This window comes from Pseudophryne corroboree, chromosome 5, assembly GCF_028390025.1.
Source record: "Pseudophryne corroboree isolate aPseCor3 chromosome 5, aPseCor3.hap2, whole genome shotgun sequence".
Taxonomy (NCBI): domain Eukaryota; kingdom Metazoa; phylum Chordata; class Amphibia; order Anura; family Myobatrachidae; genus Pseudophryne; species Pseudophryne corroboree.
In genome coordinates this window covers 131,873,007-131,896,034 of record NC_086448.1, presented here as the reverse complement: position 1 = coordinate 131,896,034, position 23,028 = coordinate 131,873,007, and the positions used below count along the sequence as shown (strand labels likewise).

General features: G+C 47.8%; 1 protein-coding gene across 3 annotated transcripts in view; it reads left to right on the top strand.

Annotated features, from left to right (window-relative positions):
- The first annotated feature begins 567 nt into the window (after window positions 1–567).
- The window catches only part of TRA2A (transformer 2 alpha homolog), a 77,107-nt gene continuing 54,646 nt past the window's right edge, over window positions 568–23,028 (top strand). For 2 of the 3 annotated variants that reach the window (XM_063921727.1, XM_063921726.1), the window contains exons 1-4: window positions 574–987; window positions 19,518–19,651; window positions 20,845–21,010; window positions 21,727–21,801. In XM_063921727.1, coding sequence (XP_063777797.1) covers window positions 952–987; window positions 19,518–19,651; window positions 20,845–21,010; window positions 21,727–21,801 — 411 coding nt within the window. In that variant the 5' untranslated portion in view covers window positions 574–951. Of the gene's footprint in view, window positions 988–19,517; window positions 19,652–20,844; window positions 21,011–21,726; window positions 21,802–23,028 lie in introns of all 3 variants that reach the window. The other variant, XM_063921728.1, reaches the window with a different exon arrangement.

Here is a 23,028-nt window from a genome sequence, read left to right as displayed (position 1 = left end):
ATCTATACTTTCTTTCTAAGGGCTCAGGAGAGCCCCTAGTGTGCATCCAACCTCGGCCGGGCACAAAATCTAACTGAGGCTTGGAGGAGGGTCATAGTGGGAGGAGCCAGTGCACACCAGGTAGTCATAAATCTTTCTAGAGTGCCCAGCCTCCTTCGGAGCCCGCTATTCCCCATGGTCCTTACGGAGTTCCCAGCATCCACTAGGACGTCAGAGAAATAGATTTACCGGTGAGTAAAATCTTATTTTTATCATTCAATTAAGTGGTCCCTTATTTCTTGGGGAGGGGGGCTTGATGGTCACCGATTGAGCCTGTGCTACACAGCTGAAGTTCAAAACTATTTACCACCGCGGCAGACTGTCTGATGGTGAGATAATACAAACTAAATTGTACATAACAAAATACATTTGATTTCATTTAAAATTTTCCCCTTTTACTACTTTTACCCAGTTCTGCCCTCATGAACCCTTTCCTCATGTGACTTATGGGAGGATGGGGGCTCGGTAGGTGGAGGCAGCAGCCACTGAGTGGCTGGGGGGAACAAATACCCCCCCACAGGCCCACACTAGTGCAGGCCGCGCCCGGCCAGGGCACCTCTCCTGCCTCTACCCCCAGCCAGGCCGGCGCGTATGATGTACGCATACAGCAGACAGGGTAACACACACACTGGCAGCGCAGCGGTGCGTTACCTCTACTCTCTCTCGCAGCTGCAGGCTGCCGCACATTGGGCGCCATTGTCTGCTCTGGCCCCGCCCCTCTCCGCCTCTCCCTTATCAACCGCCACAAGAGGAAGCCGGCGCCATTTTGTGAGGTGTTTGGCAGCGGAGAGAACGGGCTGTGGGACGCCGCGTACAGAATAGCGAGGACGCCGCGACCGCTGGAGGGAGCAGCCGCCGATTGATTGCTTGTTCGTTTCCTAGCCAGACACCGGTGACGTTAGAGTGGCAGCCATGAGTGACACGGAGGGGAATAACTTCGAGGGCAGAGTAAGTATCCGGAGTGCTCCGACATTACACTCCGGGTGTGTTTCTCTAGTGTCACGGCCGCATGGGTTGAGTGGAGGGATGCTGTGACCGGTGCGGTGGATGTATGCGGTAACCGGCATGGCGACGGCACCGTGCTGAGGATCTGGAGGCGGCGGTATTGTCTGTCTGGGAGAAGATGGCTCCGGCTAGACAGGCGGCGCTCCCCCCGGTATAGAGGGCTGTGTATGTGTTCTCCCTGGGTGTATATAGGGGCTGTGTGTTTCCCGGCTATATATAGGTGCTGTGTGTGTGCTTCCAGGGTATATATAGGGGGCTGTGTGTGTTTCCAGGGTATATATAGGGGGCTGCGTGTGTGCTTCCAGGATGTGTATATATAGGGGGCTGTGTGTGTTTTTCCCGGCTATATATAGGGGCTGTGTGTGTGCTTCCAGGGTATATATAGGGGGCTGTGTGTGTGTTTCCAGGGTATATATAGGCGGCTGCGTGTGTGTGTGCTTCCAGGATGTATATATAGGGGGCTGTGTGTGCTTCCAGGGTATATATAGGGGGCTGTGTGTGTGTTTCCAGGGTGTATATATAGGGGGCTGTGTGTGTGTGCTTCCAGGGTGTATATATAGGGGGCTGTGTGTGTGTGTGTGCTTCCAGGGTGTATATATAGGGGGCTGTGTGTGTGTGCTTCCAGGGTGTATATATAGGGGGCTGTGTGTGTGTGTGTGTGTGCTTCCAGGGTGTATATATAGGGGGCTGTGTGTGTGTGTGCTTCCAGGGTGTATATATAGGGGGCTGTGTGTGTGTGTGCTTCCAGGGTGTATATATAGGGGGCTGTGTGTGTGTGTGCTTCCAGGGTGTATATATAGGGGGCTGTGTGTGTGCTTCCAGGGTGTATATATAGGGGGCTGTGTGTGTGTGTGTGTGTGCTTCCAGGGTGTGTATATATAGGGGGCTGTGTGTGTGTGTGTGTGCTTCCAGGGTGTATATATAGGGGGCTGTGTGTGTGTGTGTGCTTCCAGGGTGTATATATAGGGGGCTGTGTGTGTGTGTGTGCTTCCAGGGTGTATATATAGGGGGCTGTGTGTGTGTGTGTGCTTCCAGGGTGTATATATAGGGGGCTGTGTGTGTGTGTGCTTCCAGGGTGTATATATAGGGGGCTGTGTGTGTGTGTGTGCTTCCAGGGTGTATATATAGGGGGCTGTGTGTGTGTGCTTCCAGGGTGTATATATAGGGGGCTGTGTGTGTGTGCTTCCAGGGTGTATATATAGGGGGCTGTGTGTGTGCTTCCAGGGTGTATATATAGGGGGCTGTGTGTGTGTGCTTCCAGGGTGTATATATAGGGGGCTGTGTGTGTGTGTGTGTGTGTGTGTGTGTGCTTCCAGGGTGTATATATAGGGGGCTGTGTGTGTGTGTGTGTGTGTGCTTCCAGGGTGTATATATAGGGGGCTGTGTGTGTGCTTCCAGGGTGTATATATAGGGGGCTGTGTGTGTGTGTGTGCTTCCAGGGTGTATATATAGGGGGCTGTGTGTGTGTGCTTCCAGGGTGTATATATAGGGGGCTGTGTGTGTGTTTCCAGGGTATATATAGGCGGCTGCGTGTGTGTGCTTCCAGGATGTATATATAGGGGGCTGTGTGTGCTTCCAGGGTATATATAGGGGGCTGTGTGTGTGCTTCCAGGGTGTATATATAGGGGGCTGTGTGTGTGTGCTTCCAGGGTGTATATATAGGGGGCTGTGTGTGTGTGTGTTTCCAGGGTGTATATATAGGGGGCTGTGTGTGCGCGCTTCCAGGGTGTATATATAGGGGGCTGTGTGTGCGCGCTTCCAGGGTGTATATATAGGGGGCTGTGTGTGCGCGCTTCCAGGGTATATATAGGGGGCTTTGTGTGCGCGCTACCAGGGTATGTATAGGGGGCTGTGTGCGCGCTACCAGGGTATGTATAGGGGGCTGTGTGCGCGCTACCAGGGTATGTATAGGGGGCTGTGTGTGCGCGCTGCCAGGGTGTGTATAGGGGGCTGTGTGTGTGCGCGGTACCGGGGTGTATATAGGGGGCTGTGTGTGTGCGTTCCCCGGCTGTGTGTATAGGGTGTGTGCTTTCTGGGTATATATAAGGGCTGTGCGCGCGCTGCCCGGGTGTATATTGGGGGCTGTGTGCGCGCGTGCTTCCCGGGTGTATATTGGGGGCTGTGTGTGTGTGCGCGCTCGCGCGCTTCCCAGGTGTATATTGGGGGGGGTTGTGTGCGCGCATGCACTTCCCGGGTGTATATTGGGGGCTGCGCGCGCGCTTCCCGGGTGTATATTGGGGGCTGCGCGCGCGCTTCCTGGGTGTATATTGGGGGCTGTGTTCACGCTTCCCGGGTGTATATTGGGCTGTGTGTGCGCTTCCAGGGTATATAGAGGGGGATGTGTGTGCGCGCTTCCAGGGTATATATAGGGTGCTGTGTGTGCGCTACCAGGGTATATATAGGGGGCTGTGTGTGTGCGCTACCAGGGTATATATAGGGGGCTGTGTGTGCGCTACCAGGGTATATATAGGGGGCTGTGTGTGCGCTACCAGGGTATATATAGGGGGCTGTGTGCGCGCTACCAGGGTATATATAGGGGGCTGTGTGTGCGCGCTACCAGGGTATATATAGGGGGCTGTGTGTGCGCGCTACCAGGGTATATATAGGGGGCTGTGTGTGTGCGCTACCAGGGTATATATAGGGGGCTGTGTGTGTGCGCTACCAGGGTATATATAGGGGGCTGTGTGTGCGCGCTACCAGGGTATATATAGGGGGCTGTGTGTGTGCGCTACCAGGGTATATATAGGGGGTTGTGTGTGTGCGCTACCAGGGTATATATAGGGGGCTGTGTGTGTGCGCTACCAGGGTATATATAGGGGGCTGTGTGTGTGCGCTACCAGGGTATATATAGGGGGCTGTGTGTGTGCGCTTCCAGGGTATATATAGGGGGCTGTGTGTGTGCGCTACCAGGGTGTGTATAGGGGGCTGTGTGTGTTCGCTACCAGGGTGTGTATAGGGGGCTGTGTGTGTGCGCTACCAGGGTGTGTATAGGGGGCTGTGTGTGCGTGGTACCGGGGTGTGTATAGGGGGCTGTGTTTGTGCGTTCCCCGGCTGTGTGTATAGGGGGGGGGGTGTGCTTCCTGGGTATATATAAGGGCTGTGTGCGCTACCCGGGTGTATATTGAGGGCTGTGTTTGTGCGCGCGCGCTTCCGGGTGTATATTGGGGGCTGTGTGCGTGCTTCCCGGGTGTATATTGGGGGCTGTGTGTGTGTGCGCTTCCCGGGTGTATATTGGGGGCGCTGTGTGTGCGCACGCGCGCTTCCCGGATGTATATTGGGGGGGGTTGTGTGCGCGCGCTTCCCGGGTGTATATTGGGGGCCGTGCGCGCGCGCGCTTCCCGGGTGTATATTGGGGGCTGTGTATGCACGCTTCCCGGGTGTATATTGGGCGCTGTGTGTGTGCGCACGCGCTCCCCGGGTGTATATTGGGGACTGTGTGCGTGCGCTTCCCGGGTGTATATTGGGGGCTGTGTGCGCGCGCTTCCCGGGTGTATATTGGGGGCTGTGCGCGCACGCTTCCCGGGTGTATATTGGGGGCTGTGTGTGCACGCGCGCTTCCCGGGTGTATATTGGGGGCTGTGTGTGCACGCGCGCTTCCCGGGTGTGTATTTGGGGCTGTGTGTGCACGCGCGCTTCCCGGGTGTATATTGGGGGCTGTGTCTATGCGCGCGCTTCCCGTGTGTATATTGGGGGCTGTCTATGCGCGCGCTTCCCGGGTGTATATTGGGGGCTGTGTGTGCGCGCTTCCCGGGTGTATATTGGGGGCTGTGTGTGCGCGCGTGCGCTTCCCGGGTGTATATTGGGGGCTGTGTGTGCGCGCGCTTCCTGGGTGTATATTGGGGGCTGTGTGCGTGTGCTTCCTGGGTGTATATTGGGGGCTGTGTGCGCGCTTCCCGGGTGTACATTGAGGGCTGTGTGTGCGTGCGCTTCCCGGGTGTATATTGGGGGCTGTGTGTGCGTGCTTCCTGGGTGTATATAGAGGGGTGTGTGTATAGAGGGCTGTGTGTGTTCCCTGGGTGTGTATAGGGGGCGCTGTATGTGCGCGTTCCCTGGGTGTGTATAGAGGGCTGTGAGTTCCCTGGGTGTGTATTGGAGGCTGCGTGTGTATAGGGGGGGGGGGGGGGGGGGTATAGGGGGCTGTGTGTGTGCACATTGCCCGGGTGTGTATATAGGGGGCTGTGTGTGCGCGCGTTGCCCGGGTGTGTGTATAGGGGCTGTGTGCGCGCGCGTTGCCCGGGTGTGTGTGTATAGGGGGCTGTGTGTGTGCTCCCCGTGTTGGTATAGGGGGTGCTGTGTGTGCTTATTGGGGCAGTACACGTGCTCCCCAGGTTTGTAATGTATATATGAGGGCTGTGTGAATGCTCCCCGGGTGTGGATAGGGGAATTTGTGTGGGCTCTCAAGGTGTATAATATGTAAAGCAGTGATCTGTATGCGTGCAAGCTCACCGCACATGTAATATGTATATGGGGGCTCTGTGCAAGCTCCCCGGGTGTGTAATGTGTATATGAGGGCTCTGTGTGTGCTTAACTTCCATGGGTGCGCAATATATATGGGGGGGCCCTCGGTGTGTGAGAGAGCAGTGGCTATGTAGTGTATGGGGGGGAGGGGGTTGCTCAGTGTGTGTAATATGTAGACGATAACTGTGTGTAAGCTCCCCAGGTATATAATAAGTATGAGGGTTGTGTGTTTGTAGTATGTATGTGAGAGATCCGTGGGTATGTAACGTTTAGGATTGCTTTTGTGTATGTGAAATGTAGAAGGTGTGCGTGTGCCCAAGCTCCCTTTGTGTATATTACGTAAATGGCTGGGGGAGTGGTGTGTGTGCACCCAAGTATCTAATATGTATATGGGGGGCACTGTGAGAGAGAGCCGAGGGTATGTAACTTATAGGAGGGGGCTGGTGTGTGTGATATGTAGACGATAACTGTGTAAGCTCCCTGGAAGTGTTATATGTATATGGGGTTGTGTGTGTTCCCAAGCTCCCCGGGTGTGTAGCATGTGTGAGGTCCATGGGTATGTAACATATAGGGTTGCTCTGTTTATATAATATGTATGGGATGTGTGTGTGCAAGCGCCAAGTGTGCTAGTATGTATGTATGTATGTATGTATGGGGGGGGGGATCTGTGTGTGAGATACATGGGTATGTAATGTATAGTGTTGCTCTGTGTGTTTAATATATAGAAGAGGACTGCGTGAATGCTCCCTGGGTGTGAAGTATGTATAGGGGGGTTGTGTGTGAGCTTCCTAAGTGTGCAATATGTGTAGGAAAACACTGTGTGGACTTCGTTGGGTATGTATAGGTGACTTTGTAGGCTCTCTGGGCAAATAAAGCATGTGAGGGGTAATGAGCTCACCAGGTGTGTGTGTTTGTGTGTGTGTGTGTGTGTGTGTGTGTGTGTGTGTGTACTCCCCTGGTATTTTTACTGTAGCATGGTCATCTACAAATACGTATAGGATGGCCATGTGGGTGAACAGCCCTCCCTAAGGAGTATGTCTAGGAAGGTTTTGTGTAAGCAGCCACTTACCCAAGAGTAGAGCACAGTTTAGTTCTGGGTTTTAACCTAAAGGTGAGTACACACTGTAAGATTTTGGGTAAGTTAAGGTATCCTACATTATTTCCCTGAGCTCCAGAACAAACAAAATAGTGCATATACACACTATGAGGTATTGCATACAATATCGCATAGTGTGTACACACTATTTGTGATATGATGCGTGGCTCACATTCGACATGCAATATCAGACAAACCTGCAAGCACCCTTGATCATGCAATATCGTGTGGTTTTTTGTAGTGTGTACAGACCATATGATTTTAGGGAGTTGATGTTAGCCTGGACCCTCCTCCTTGTGCTCCTTGTGTGTATGCCCAATATCGTATGTCAGGAAATTGTATACAATATCGCATGGGGTGCACATTGTACTAGTGTGTACACAGCCTAAGATATAGTATATGATTTAGCATAAGATATGGCTTCTCACTTTAAGCTGGGTACGTATGTGACCATTCAACATAGTCAGCGACTGAATCGGGGGGGGGGGGGGGGGGGGTGCTGACTGCGCACTGCAGGTGCACTCGTCAATGTTTATACACGGAACAATATGAATGATTGGTTGTTCCCATCGATAGGGAGCGGCCACATCGTTTGTCAGATTTTTGTGTATGCACCTTTGTGATGACAAATTGGATACAATATCGTACATTAACATACACACGGTACAATATGGACTAGATAGTACACTATTTTAGCTAAAATTGAGCTCCATGTTCATCCAATATAGAACATCGGATCTGACACGCGGGGAGCGTGCACCACACTATATTGCATACAATGTAGTGCATACACACGGTGCAATATATTGCACTCTAGCCAGATAGTGTGCGATATAGTGCAAAAAATCAGTGTGTACCCAGTTTGATATATGAAGGGATAGTGTTCACTCTAGGCTGTTTTAGCAGGGCACCGCGCCCTGCCCGTTTTTTACCAGGCAAAACCCGCCCTGCCCCTTTTGCGGCGCCCTGCTAGAACAGCCGCCCGCTCCCTGCCCTCCCGGCGTGTATAGATGCCGTGCGCATGCGCGCGGCATCCATTCACGCATTGGGAGAGGGCTGGGGGAAGCCCAGCACCGACGGAGGTGCTGGGCACGCCCCCAACAGTGATGTCGCCGGCCACAGACGCTCTCTATAGTAGCGTCTGTGGGCCGCACCGCCCCTTAAAATGACGGAGGCGTGGCCACGTCCCCTTATTTGCGTGGCCGCACCCCCATTTCGGACGCGCTCGTGTGCCCCCGGAGTCCGGCGCCCTGCCCCTTTTCACTTTTAGAGTGAACACTATGAAGGGATATCCAATTAGCTGCAGTAATTTACTGCGGCTATCTAACTATCCCGGATAAGCCAGCGCGAGACGTGGCTTATCAGGATTTTGTTTCACCTGCCTTAGTTTTTTTTTTACGGGCGATCCAAATTCGATAGCCTATAAATAAATTTAAAAAAAAACCCAGAGAAACATTGAAAAGTGTGAAAAAGGCGATGTTTCACCTCTAATTGGATACTCCATAATCTCTCTACGTTTTAAACTCAAGACTTGCAGATATTCAAAGGAATATCCTTTTATCTAATATAGTTTCTTATGAAAGTTGACAGTTGTGTTTTATAATGAGCTCTTCACTGGGCATTGCGGAAACTCACTGTAATCCATGGCTGATTTCTAAATTGGATCAGTGTGCAGTGATACAACATGCGCCTTTTATAGGCTGGCTCAAACTAGCCTTGGTAGCCTGTATGTTGCTGGAGTTTTAATGCATTTAAAAGTTAAGCTGGGCACATACTGTAGCTATGTCAAGCCAATTTGTCGTTTCATAGTCACAAATCTCACGCTCCAGCAAACCTCGCAATATCGCTAGCGACCTTGTTTCTGCTAATGAAGGACAGGTACATGATCGTTCCGTCCCAGTGTGTACACAGTATGGGCTCACGGTCATTCATTCTGATGTCTGAAAGAATACCTGTTGCTCCGGTGTGTGCCCAGTGTTAAAGGTATACCTGGGGTGGTGATATAAAGAGGGTTTAAGGTATATTGCTGCAGTAAAGTAAAGGTTTATTTTCATGGCTGAGCTCCTGCATCAGTAATATGGTAGTTGCGATTGAACTTTCGTACATTTATCTTGTATTGTAGTATTCTGTGACCATACAGATACAGTAAAACAGGAATGTTGCTGATCTTATGTTTTAGATCAGTTTTAAAATCTCACCTTGTAATTGATTCAAGTGAACGAAAATTCAAAAGTGGATTTCTGCTCTGCTAGAAATCTGACAAAACTAGTGGCAGAATGCTGTTGTGTCCTAGCGTGGTGCAAACAGTATTGCGGCGTGGCACTTAGGTTGGAGAATGCCCATTCTTGTGCCAGAACACCCTATTTAAGGCACCAGTATCTGATAAAGTAGCATGCTGAATTGAATAGCGCAGTGACCACCTTCTTGGCGCTATTCAATTTGCCTTCAATTCAATAAAACTCCCTTAATTTTAGACAAGTATCCAAAGCACTCATTGGGGTCTATTTCAATTCGGCAACAGTTGAATAGCGCCGGGAATTAGCTCCCGACGCTGTTCAATTCAGCTCCAGTTAAGTCGGCGATGGCCCGTTCTCGCCGACTTAACAGGTAGTTTTGTCGGGAGAATGGGCATTCTCCAACTTAACTACCCGTGGCGATGCTGATTCCCGACAGAATCAGCTTCGCGCCGGCCGTGCGGCATCACTTTTGTCAGGTTTCTTCTCTCATTCCCCGGGATGAGAGAAGAATTCCCGACAATTGAGGGTAAGTCGTCGCTATATTGAATAGCTGTTGCCGAATTGAATCCACCCCAATGAGTGGCTAAATCCGACTGTTGGATTTGCCTGCTCCCAACAACCTGAGGATGCTGGGGAGGCAGACGCCGCTCAAACCCCGTCCCCGCTCCACTACTCACCAGATTTAAATTCATGGGCAGACTAGATGGGCCAAGTGGTTCTTATTTGCTGTCAAATTTTGTTTGCTTGGCACAGATTTAAATGTACAAAGATTGCGACAGTTTGTCATAAGTAGCTTAATTTTCTACTTTGAGTGATGACTTTTTATTTGGGCTGACATTTAAACTGCTGATCTATTTATTGATACCCTATTTAGGAAAAAAATTTAGATTCGGCCATTGTTAACCTTGTACAATATAAGCATTCTGTCAAGCCAGATGAGATGTAATGAAAATAGCCATGCAGGATCTTCGTTTTGATGTAAGCATAGTGCAGCACCCACACTAATCTTATACTAAAATGATTCAGACTCGTTACACTTGATCTGGATGGTTTCAAAATTGCCTCAATGGGCTCTATTCAATTCTAAGAGTTGAACAGCGCTGGAAATTAGCTCCCTGGGCTATTCAATACAGCACGCAGACACCCAACGACTGGATTTCTTCTCACACCCCCGGAGGGTTGCGAACACACATCCGACAAAAGTGCTCTTAGTGCGGCAGAAACGGCATTGTGCCAGGCACTTAAGTTGGAGAATGCCGGTTCTCCCGATAAAACACTGTTTAGTCTGGGAGAACAGGCATTCTCCAATTTACCATTGTGCTGTATTGATTAACTCCGGGAGCAAATTCCTGGCGCTATTTAACTTAGGGGGTTCTATAACATTTGAATTCCCCCCTATCTCCTATTGAAGTGACGGGAGATAGCGGGGCGATAGTGTAATGTCCCCACTTATCGAGCTGATTATGCCCGTTACACTCTGGTATAGGCTCGTAAAGCACCTAAACCCAACTAATGTGCGCAAGCATGAAAAGATCCGTTTGAGCTAAAATGCGCCTGTCTGCAGCAACAGTAGAATATTACCGGGGGAGGGAAGGAGGGGGTTTGGGAAGATTTGAGTCTTGCCCATAGAATTTAATTGAGGCTAATGAGATCATAGTGGAACATGTAATGGAGAAAAAAAATATTTTTCTATTTTGTACATGAAAATAATTTAAAGGGGCATACACACAGTGTGATTTTTAACTACCGATACCGACTAGTGTAGTCCATATCGGTAGTAAACATAGTGCATATCGCACCGTGTGTATACATCTTGCGATGCCGATGCGTGCTTCCGTGGGGCTGGCATCGCAAGTAAAACTAGACTGCAGGCAGTCAATATCGGTGGGTTTTGCTTCTGGCTGATCAAGGGAAATCACATAGTGCAAATATGCAACATAGGCAGAATCGCACCGTGTATTCACCTTAAGTGCCTGAGGTATCCTTATCCTGTTGAAACTATCTGTGTATATGTACCCTTAAAAATCCCAGAGTATAAAAAGTGTACCTCACCAGAGTCCATATTCTGTAAGTAGTGGATATGGAAATCCTCAGATATAAAGCTATTCAACGGTCTTGTCCGTCAGTGACATGACATTATGGGGCCAATTAAACACTGCATGCTGTCTGGCCAACATCCTGCATGCAGTCTAGCCTACCTGACTATTACGGTAGGCAAAACATCACAAGTCTTACTGGGCACCTCCATTCAATGTTGATGACTGCAATGTGCCTTTCTGGAATGGCACATATTGGACCCTTTGTGTATGTCATTTTGTATCAAGCCCAGATACTCTGCTCTTATGTAGGAATTAGAGATTATTAACCAGAATTTTCTCTATCGTCCTAGTGGATGCTGGGGTTCCTGAAAGGACCATGGGGAATAGCGGCTCCGCAGGAGACAGGGCACAAAAAGTAAAGCTTTTAACCATGTGGTGTGTACTGGCTCCTCCCCCTATGACCCTCCTCCAAGCCTCAGTTAGGTTTTTGTGCCCGGCCGAGAAGGGTGCAATCTAGGTGGCTCTCCTAAAGAGCTGCTTAGAAAAAGTTTAGCTAGGTTTTTTATTTTACAGTGATTCCTGCTGGCAACAGGATCACTGCAGCGAGGGACTTAGGGGAGAAGGAGTCAACTCACCTGCGTGCAGGATGGATTGGCTTCTTGGCTACTGGACATCAAGCTCCAGAGGGACGATCACAGGTACAGCCTGGATGGGTCACCGGAGCCGCGCCGCCGGCCCCCTTGCAGATGCTGAAGACAGAAGGTGGTCCAGAATCGGCGGCAGAAGACTCCTCAGTCTTCTTAAGGTAGCGCACAGCACTGCAGCTGTGCGCCATTGCTCCCAGCACACTTCACACGGCAGTCACTGAGGGTGCAGGGCGCTGGGGGGGGGGCGCCCTGGGCAGCAATGAGAAACCTTTTTTAGGCATAAAATACCTCACATATAGCCTCCGGGGGCTATATGGAGATATTTAACCCCTGCCTGAATCCATTGAAGAGCGGGAGACGAGCCCGCCGAAAAAGGGGCGGGGCCTATCTCCTCAGCACACGGCGCCATTTTCCTCTCACAGCTCCGCTGGTCAGGAAGGCTCCCAGTCTCTCCCCTGCACTGCACTACAGAAACAGGGTAAAACAAGAGAGGGGGGGCAAAATTGTGGCATTATATATATTTAAAGCAGCTATATAGGGAGCACTTATTATAAGGCTATCCCTGTCATATATAGCGCTTTTGGTGTGTGCTGGCAGACTCTCCCTCTGTCTCCCCAAAGGGCTAGTGGGGTCCTGTCTTCGTTTAGAGCATTCCCTGTGTGTCTGCTGTGTGTCGGTACGCGTGTGTCGACATGTATGAGGACGATATTGGTGTGGAGGCGGAGCAATTGCCAAATATGGGGATGTCACCTCCTAGGGGGTCGACACCAGAATGGATGCCTTTATTTATGGAATTATGGGATAGTGTCAACACGCTAAAGCAGTCGTTTGACGACATGAGACGGCCGGACAATCAATTAGTGCCTGTCCAGGCGCCTCAAACACCGTCAGGGGCTGTAAAACGCCCTTTGCCTCAGTCGGTCGACACAGACCCAGACACAGGCACTGATTCCAGTGGTGACGGTGACGAATCAACCGTATTTTCCAGTAGGGCCACACGTTATATGATTTTGGCAATGAAGGAGGCGTTACATATAGCTGATACTACAGGTACCACTAAACAGGGTATTATGTGGGGTGTGAAAAAACTACCTATAGTTTTTCCTGAATCAGAAGAATTAAATGAGGTGTGTGATGAAGCGTGGGTTGCCCCCGATAAAAAAAATGCTAATTTCAAAGAAGTTATTGGCTTTATACCCTTTCCCGCCAGAGGTTAGGGCGCGCTGGGAAACACCTCCTAGGGTGGACAAGGCGCTCACACGCTTATCAAAACAAGTGGCGTTACCCTCTCCTGAGACGGCCGCACTTAAAGATCCAGCAGATAGGAGGATGGAAAATATCCAAAAAAGTATATACACACATACAGGTGTTATACTACGACCAGCTATAGCGACAGCCTGGATGTGCAGTGCTGGAGTAGCTTGGTCAGAGTCCCTGATTGAAAATATTGATACCCTGGATAGGGACAATGTTTTACTGTCTTTGGAGCAAATAAAGGATGCATTTCTTTATATGCGTGATGCACAGAGGGATATCTGCACGCTGGCATCACGGGTAAGTGCTATGTCCATTTCGGCCAGAAGAAGTTTATGGACGCGACAGTGGTCAGGCGATGCGGACTCAAAACGGCATATGGAAGTTTTGCCGTATAAAGGGGAGGAGTTATTTGGAGTCGGTTTATCGGATTTGGTGGCCACGGCTACAGCCGGGAAATCCACCTTTTTACCTCAAGTCACTCCCCAACAGAAAAAGACACCGACTTTTCAACCGCAGCCCTTTCGTTCCTTTAAAAACAAGAGAGCAAAGGGATATTCATATCTGCCACGAGGCAGAGGAAAGGGGAAGAGACGGCAACAGGCAGCTCCTTCCCAGGAACAGAAGCCCTCCCCCGCTTCTACAAAAGCCTCAGCATGACGCTGGGGCTTCTCAAGCGGACTCGGGGGCGGTGGGGGGTCGTCTCAAGAATTTCAGCGCGCAGTGGGCTCACTCGCAGGTAGATCCCTGGATCCTGCAGATAATATCTCAGGGGTACAGGTTAGAACTAGAGACGTCTCCACCTCGCCGTTTCCTGAAGTCTGCTTTACCAACGTCCCCCTCCGACAGGGTGACGGTCTTGGAAGCCATTCACAAGCTGTACTCTCAGCAGGTGATAGTCAAAGTACCCCTTTTACAACAGGGAAAGGGGTATTATTCCACTCTATTTGTGGTACCGAAGCCGGACGGCTCGGTAAGACCTATTCTAAATCTGAAATCCCTGAACCTGTACATAAAAAAGTTCAAGTTCAAGATGGAGTCACTCAGAGCGGTGATAGCGAACCTGGAAGAAGGGGACTTTAGGGTATCCTTGGACATCAAGGATGCGTATCTCCACGTCCCAATTTACCCCTCACACCAGGGGTACCTCAGGTTCGTCGTACAAAACTGTCACTATCGGTTTCAGACGCTGCCGTTTGGATTGTCCACGGCACCTCGGGTCTTTACCAAAGTAATGGCCGAGATGATGATTCTTCTTCGAAGAAAAGGCGTGTTAATTATCCCATACTTGGACGATCTCCTGATAAGGGCAAGGTCAAGAGAACAGCTAGAGATGGGAGTAGCACTGTCTCAAGAAGTGCTAAAACAGCACGGGTGGATTTTGAATATTCCAAAATCCCAGTTAATTCCGACAACACGTCTGCTGTTCCTAGGGATGATTCTGGACACGGTTCAGAAAAAGGTATTTCTCCCGGAGGAAAAAGCCAAGGAGTTATCCGAACTTGTCAGGAACCTCCTAAAGCCAGGAAAGGTGTCTGTACATCAATGCACAAGAGTCCTGGGAAAAATGGTGGCTTCTTACGAAGCAATTCCATTCGGCAGATTCCACGCAAGAATTTTCCAGAGGGATCTGCTCGACAAATGGTCAGGGTCGCATCTTCAGATGCACCGGCGGATAACCCTGTCTCCAAGGACAAGGGTATCTCTTCTGTGGTGGTTGCAGAGCGCTCATCTATTGGAGGGCCGCAGATTCGGCATACAGGATTGGATCCTGGTGACCACGGACGCCAGCCTGAGAGGCTGGGGAGCAGTCACACAAGGAAGGAACTTCCAGGGCGTGTGGTCGAGCCTGGAGATGTCTCTTCACATAAACATTCTGGAACTAAGAGCAATCTACAATGCTCTAAGTCAGGCAGAACCTCTGCTTCTAGGAAAACCGGTGTTGATCCAGTCGGACAACATCACGGCAGTCGCCCATGTAAACAGACAGGGCGGTACAAGAAGCAGGAGTGCAATGGCAGAAGCTGCGAGGATTCTTCGCTGGGCGGAGAATCATGTGATGGCACTGTCAGCAGTGTTCATCCCGGGAGTGGACAACTGGGAAGCAGACTTCCTCAGCAGACACGACCTTCACCCGGGAGAGTGGGGACTTCATCCAGAAGTTTTCCACATGCTTGTAACCCGTTGGGAAAGACCAATGGTGGACATGATGGCGTCTCGCCTCAACAAAAAACTGGACAGGTATTGCGCCAGGTCAAGAGACCCGCAGGCAATAGCTGTGGACGCGCTGGTAACGCCTTGGGTGTACCAGTCGGTGTGTGTTTCCTCCTCTGCCTCTCATACCAAAGGTATTGAGAATTATAAGGAAAAGAGGAGTAAGAACGATACTAGTGGCTCCGGATTGGCCAAGAAGGACTTGGTACCCGGAACTTCAAGAGATGATCACGGACGATCCGTGGCCTCTACCTCTGAGAAGGGACCTGCTTCAGCAAGGTCCCTGTCTGTTTCAAGACTTACCGCGGCTGCGTTTGACGGCATGGCGGTTGAACGCCGGATCCTAAAGGGAAAAGGCATTCCGGAAGAAGTCATTCCTACTTTGATTAAAGCAAGGAAGGAAGTAACCGCGAAACATTATCACCGCATTTGGCGAAAATATGTTGCGTGGTGCGAGGATCGGAGTGCTCCGACGGAGGAATTTCAACTGGGTCGATTCCTGCATTTCCTGCAATCAGGATTGTCTATGGGTCTCAAGTTGGGATCTATTAAGGTTCAAATTTCGGCCCTGTCAATATTCTTCCAAAAAGAATTGGCCTCAGTTCCTGAGGTCCAGACTTTTGTTAAGGGTGTACTGCGTATACAGCCCCCTGTAGTGCCTCCGGTGGCACTGTGGGATCTAAACGTAGTTTTAGATTTCCTCAAATCCCATTGGTTTGAACCACTAAAAAAGGTGGATTTGAAATATCTCACATGGAAAGTGTCCATGCTACTAGCCCTGGCTTCAGCCAGGAGAGTGTCAGAACTGGCGGCTTTATCTTACAAAAGCCCATATCTAATTTTCCATTCGGATAGGGCAGAACTGCGGACGCGTCCGCATTTTCTCCCTAAGGTGGTATCAGCGTTTCACCTGAACCAGCCTATTGTAGTGCCTGCGGCTACAAGCGACTTGGAGGACTCCAAGTTGTTGGACGTTGTTAGAGCTTTAAAAATATACATTTCAAGGACGGCTGGAGTCAGAAAATCTGACTCGCTGTTTATACTGTATGCACCCAACAAGCTGGGTGCTCCTGCTTCTAAGCAGTCGATTGCTCGTTGGATTTGTAGCACAATTCAACTTGCACATTCTGTGGCAGGCCTGCCACAGCCTAAATCTGTTAAGGCCCATTCCACAAGGAAGGTGGGCTCATCTTGGGCGGCTGCCCGAGGGGTCTCGGCATTACAACTCTGCCGAGCAGCTACGTGGTCGGGGGAGAACACGTTTGTAAAATTCTACAAATTTGATACCCTGGCAAAAGAGGACCTGGAGTTCTCTCATTCGGTGTTGCAGAGTCATCCGCACTCTCCCGCCCGTTTGGGAGCTTTGGTATAATCCCCATGGTCCTTTTAGGAACCCCAGCATCCACTAGGACGATAGAGAAAATAAGAATTTACTTACCGATAATTCTATTTCTCGGAGTCCGTAGTGGATGCTGGGCGCCCATCCCAAGTGCGGATTATCTGCAATAATTGTACATAGTTATTGTTGCCTTCATCGGGTTATTGTTGTAGGAAGCCATCTTTCAGAGGCTCCTCTGTTATCATACTGTTAACTGGGTTTTAGATCACAAGTTGTACGGTGTGATTGGTGTGGCTGGTATGAGTCTTACCCGGGATTCAAGATCCTTCCTTATTGTGTACGCTCGTCCGGGCACAGTACCTAACTGAGGCTTGGAGGAGGGTCATAGGGGGAGGAGCCAGTACACACCACATGGTTAAAAGCTTTACTTTTTGTGCCCTGTCTCCTGCGGAGCCGCTATTCCCCATGGTCCTTTCAGGAACCCCAGCATCCACTACGGACTCCGAGAAATAGAATTATCGGTAAGTAAATTCTTATTACTTAAATTACATTTTTATATTCATTCTGTTTTGAATGCTTTGTTCATTTTCATTACATAGGTAAAAAGTGAGGAATGGAGCAAGTGTGACTTCAGTGCAGGGTTTTGGAAAAGGGAGGGATTTGGTTTTCCAGCAAATCGTAGCACTCTGACATGGTGGTCAGACTTAAGAAAATTGATCCAAATCCATAAAGAAAACCAGCACATCTTCGTTTTTATCAGCTTTCTTGTGCTACCCATGCATTGTGAATTTACCAATCCAATCTATTTATTGGAGTGTCCAATAATGGACTGTAGTGCATTATTCTCTAACTCTGTGTTAGAGCAAAACACTGAGTGATCGATTCAGTTGTTCGACCCCGTGGCTGCCAGTAGTTTGCGCCAAGAGGAGCAATTCAATTGTTGCTCCATTCTGGTGTAAATAGCTGCAGGGGAGGAGCACATTTCAGCTAGTGCCCTTCTGAGGTACAAGCTGAAATGTGATAAAAGTGCGATATCTGTACGATGTGCCCATTACGGACATGTCCATGTTATCGTCCAGTGTGTAAGCACTATGTCACGGACTATGCGTGCTACTGCGTGTCGTCGGCAACATCCTCCGACAACATACCCAGCGACGGCCAGCATGGCACCCGCTCCTCCTGCCGCTTGTCACCTGCCGATGCCTGCACCCCTGTAATGTCCCATTGCTGATGACATCACATAGTTTGCGAGTCATCGTAATGTATACTCGCCTTAAGTCTGCAGCCAAAGCAGTACTTGTGACTGGTTTAGCCGCTTTGCACAGTTAAACCCATCCTTCATGAGTGTACACTTTTGCCCAAGTGGGGGACAGTATTCCACCGTGGGCACCCATAAACAATTGAATACCTCCCTGAAAATGGCTCATTGGATGCTGATCAATACATGACTGGCAGATAGTGGTGCTTGACCGTAAATGAGAAACAGTTTTGCTGTCTGTGTTCAGCCTGTGTAAGTGCTGTAGACGCAATCTTTGGCCAATTTAATTGGCTGCCGACTTCTGCTTGTTATTTGAAGGCAGGTTTGTTTTGCACCTTATAGAGGTGTGGACAGAATGTGCCTACCATATTGCACAGGAATGTTGCACCTAATTGTGTCTGGTAATTAGCGGTAACTCAACCTTGCAGATTTTACAGCATAACTCTAGGGTGTGTGAGGAAAAACCTGCTTTTGTACCATTTTACTGTGCTATCTAGCAATGGCACAGTAGAACAATCTTATATCATAAATACATAACCAAAAATCAAATTACACATCCAATAGTCAAAAAAATGTTTAACTGTTTGAATTTGTTCATGTTGGTTCATATAGCCTAATTCTGCTGTGCAATTTCAAGTCATGACAGCCTAAAATTGCTCTACTTTAAAACGCTTGTGGTCTTACAATGAACTAGGATTGGACTATTTTGGCTAGTTTGGTTTAAATGTAACCGTGTGTAATAGGAAATATTTCCAGTCAGATGTTCATTTTGGTGTAAAGTAGCTGTATATACCAGTGTTTTGAAATGTGGTTTTGGGACATTTGTTAGATTAATTTGAACTATTCTGCAATTCTTCATTTCAAATTATGTAGCCCGATAGAATTGTTGGATTATATTGTGGTGATCATTGATTTAGTAACTATTTTACTATACTTTGCCTGTGCTTGGTGAAAGTTTAATTCATTTTATTTGACTAGAGGGCACATAAAAAATTTATTGCGGTAGTGTACAGGTGTTTATCTGGTTATTATGCATTCTGTTAATAATCAAGTTCCTTTGTTCATTATGAGTACAAAATAGGTTTACAAATGGCTTATAAGTGTATCTGAAGTGTTAGCTTTTATACAAAACTTAAGTGTAGTGTTACAAGGCAGGACAGTCGAGATGATATATTTAGTAGGCTTTATCTATTGAGGGAGTTGCACAATGACAGAAGTCTTTAAAAGAGGTGATCAGATTTCTGCAGGGAGACCGCACCAAGTTCTGTTTATACTCTATCTGCTGGCGTTTCATAACTTCATTGCCGCAGAAGAGTATCTAGTCCCTATTTGCTTAAATATACTAAATGTTCTTTTTCCATTAAGGTTAATGTTCGTGAAGAAATTGAAGAGTTTATTCCAAGAATGTTGAAGAGAAAGCAAGATAAAAGAAGGCTAATGAAAAGTTGTAAAGATCAGAAAATATCAATTGAATGGGGGAAAAATTGAACAGAAGATTGTTCAGATAGAAGCTCTTGAATATGTTTAAGGCTTTAATGAATTGGTTGAATTGGGGAAGAATACACGAAGTTGAAAAATGAAAAAAAAAAATGAAGAATGAAGAAAAGTTTAAATCAAGAGTGTCGTAGAATTAAAAGAATCTGGAAGAATGAATGGGTCCTAGGTTAAGTAAATGTATGGCTTATGTTCCCAGTGTCTGTATGATCAAATTAATAATTTGCATGATTTTAGTTAACAGAAAATTTGGTCATCTGGGTCAATTAGGGTACCACTAGCGGAAATTATAATTAAGTTTTGGACATTCGAAGGGTTAAAAACGTAACCTAACACCTTGTTTTCCAGGATTATCAGTTGCGTTCTCTGTGTTCTAAGATAGGATTTTTTTTTTTTTTATAGATCCATTCTGTTTTTAATTTACTTTTTTCTGTTAGGAGTCCCGCTCCCGTTCAAAGTCGCATACTGAAAGTGCTGCACGGGCAAAGTCTGAAAGTCGTTCTCACTCCCGCAGTGGATCAAGGGCTTCAAAAGGGTCTGACTCTAATTCCAGATCCAGGTCAAAATCTCGGTATGTAAATGTAGCGGTTAGTCTCCCAACTAACAGAATATTAGTATTTTGTGTCCTAACAGTATAAAACCACTTAATTTCTTCATAATAGTTGAGAAGGAGCCATTCTGTATATTGCAGCAAAGCATAAATGTCTGAACCAGACACTATTGCTGGTAGCTAACGGTATTTCTGCTGCGGGCTCCACAGGGCTCCACAAGGATAGACATTAGGGGTGTAGAGTAGGATCTTGATCCGAGCCACCAACAGGCTGAAAAACTTTGACTGTTCCCAGAATGCATAGCGCTGCCTCCTCTATAACCCCGCCTCCCTGCACAGGAGCTCAGTTTTGTAGTTTGTGCCGCAGATAGCAGGCACATAACTGAGGGGCTGCTCCAGGCAGCCCTAAGAAGAGCTTTTTTGAAGAAAGTGAGGACTACAAGGGCAGCAGCGGTGTGTAAATGTCAGGAGACATTCACTGCTGCAGCTCCAGCTCTCCCCAGCGGCGCTGTACACTCCTGAGCCCTGGTTGCCGGGTAACTACAACAGAAGGCTCCGGTTTTCTTCATGGTCAGGCGCACACGACTGGGGCTCTCTGGGATCGCGTGGCCGCGCTTCGGGAGGTGGTGAGTGGGTCCTGCTTGCGGGACCCGTACTTTATTGCGATCTGGCGCAGTCAGTGGGAGGCAGGTCGTGCATGCTGGTGGTGGACACTGTGGCAGTACAGGCGATCCCACTAGATCACCAGGGCATGGGTGTAGATCAGGTTTTCCCTTAAATAGTAGCCCACAGTACCCGGTGGTTTTGCCAGCAGGGGGATAAGGCTTAGATACATCATACAGGCAAGTTATACAAACTACATTAACATTCTATGGTTTCAGCTGCTGGTTACTCCTGTGGTACAGATTCCTATATATTCGATAGATGTACTTTGGCTAATCATTGATATGCCAAGTATTCTCTCTGTATTCTATACAGCTATGGTTAAGTTTTTGCATTGAACAAAAGTGTACCTGGACACATCCCTAGAATCCAATACTGACAGAAAACCTGCATTAGCTGGGCCAAATCTTCCTCTCCACAGTGCTATTAGGCAGAATTGGTGTAAATGATGCTAGTTTATAATTTGCAGAATTTGGTCTTGCTGTTGTCCGGAGTAAGAATCAGGTAAAAACTAACCTTTTATTTATTTTTTATTTTTTTTCCACATAAAGTTCAAGATCTAGAAAGCGCTCTCATAAACGACACTCCCGCTCCAGGTCTCGATCCCATTCACACCGAAAACGATCAAAGAGCAGATCATACACCCCAGAATCTAGACGCCGGAGGAGTCGAAGTCATTCTCCAATGTCCAACAGGCGGAGGCACAATGGCAACAGGGTATGTATACTAATTTGTTTCCCAGTCTGTATATTTTCCCATCTCCATCCACTTGCCAAAGAAAATGGTCTCAAGAGTGCAGACATTAGCCCTGGCTGTCATCTGGGTGACGGGAGCGGTTTCCTTTGGCTCCTATTTTGAGTACATTGTGCTAAGTGAGCTTCCTGGTATGAAAATAAATCCTGGTCCATATGGCTTTCAGGTGAGGGGAAATCCATATCTGCTTTCTGCATGCTCGTATGGTGATCTATGTAAATTTAGATCTAATGGAAACCGCTCTTAAATCCAGTTTATATTTAGTCATTTAATTCTGAGAAAAAGGGAACATCAATCATAACGGAGTCTACAATAACCCCACTTTCTCTCATGTAAAATAAAAACATAAGATTGTGGATGAAATAGTCTGTATGTACAAAAGCCATTGCATTCTGAAATCCTTAATTCCTGCTCTAGAGAACTTTTTGGTTAACTAATGATAGTCTCTTCTAAAGAGAAGTGTTTCTGTAATATCACTCAAGTTACCTAGAATAAAGATTGACCCAACCCCTTCCCTGTCTTTCCTATCACCTGACCACCAAGCAGCTCTGTGACTGACTGACTGGCTCTCACTCAGATCAGGTTACACTCTCCTGTGTTGAAGCAGAATCAATGCTTCCGTTTGTGACAGATTTTTTGCAGTGACAGCCATAGCAGCCATATTAAAATCTCCCCTACAGATCGATTATGCAAAGGGAAAACTGAGTAATAGGAGGACTTCCGGGAAAAATGATCATCAGCTTCATGTTAAAGAGGTACAAAAAATGCTGTTTAAAAAATGTATGTGGTATTGCTGCTATGACCTTGCACGAATTGTCTAAATTTTAAAAAGCAGAATCTTTAAAAAAAAAAAGTGTTCCCAATCTTTCTATATAACAGACAAGTGTATTTGTATTTATGAAATGTAATCCCACTGTACAGAAGTGGAAGCCAGAAGGAGGCAAACTACCGACCAGTGAGCCTACAATGGGAAGAATTCAACTGATATCGGCGCCCAGTCTCACGTATAAAGTGATGGGAGATCACAGGGGCAATATTTAAATTTATGCCCGTTATAGCGCTTAATATTTGGTTTAGCCACATAGAGTAGCTAAACCTGACTGAACTAATGTGCGTGATCATGAAAAGTGCCATTTGGGTGCCCAGACAGGTCACATTTCAACTTGCCATCATGGTGACCTGTGAGCCGAATTGTCTCGTCGCTCTGTGTACACACTATCACAGGAGTTGTGGACTAAACACTGTCTCGCACTGCAGCCTGTTAAATAAACTGTAGTACTTGGGATTAGATTCTATGGGGCCAATTCAGTTGTGGTGTGCGCCATCTGCTGGCAGTCTGAAGCTATGGGTTTCTATCAGAGCTATTCAATTGTTGCGTCAATAGATGCCCCATAGAACCCAGAGGTGTGAGAGAGTGTGAAAGTCTGTATTTTGTTCACCCAATGTGCCCAAACCCAGACTTTGGACTACCATTCAGTTTTTTGCATGGCTAAACCTGGAGCTGACGGGCACCTTAACTAGCAATGGGCGTCTGATTAGAGCAACAATTGATTAGCTCAGATGCCCATTGCTAAAGACGCCCTGAAGGGGGGGGGCGCAAAACAATTGAATATTCCCTTATGATGGTTGAATGGACAGGAAACATTTGTAGTAAATGGAGTACATTCACAGGATGGAAAGTTTACAAATAAAGTACCCCAGGGATCTAGACTTGGACTAGTACTTAATTTCGTTGGTGACATTGCAAATGATATTTAAGGTATCTAGGTAGACAAGAGGAATGGGCAAAAATGTGGCAACTGCAGTTTTATGTCCAAGTACAGAATCATGCACTTGGGTCTCAAAACCCAAAGGCCAAATATAGGGTCATGGGCACTATATATTGGAGAATACAGAGGAGGAAAGGTATTTAGGAGTCACCATTTCAGATTACCTGAAGACAGGGAAGCAGTGTAACAAAGCAATTATGAAGGAAAGTCACA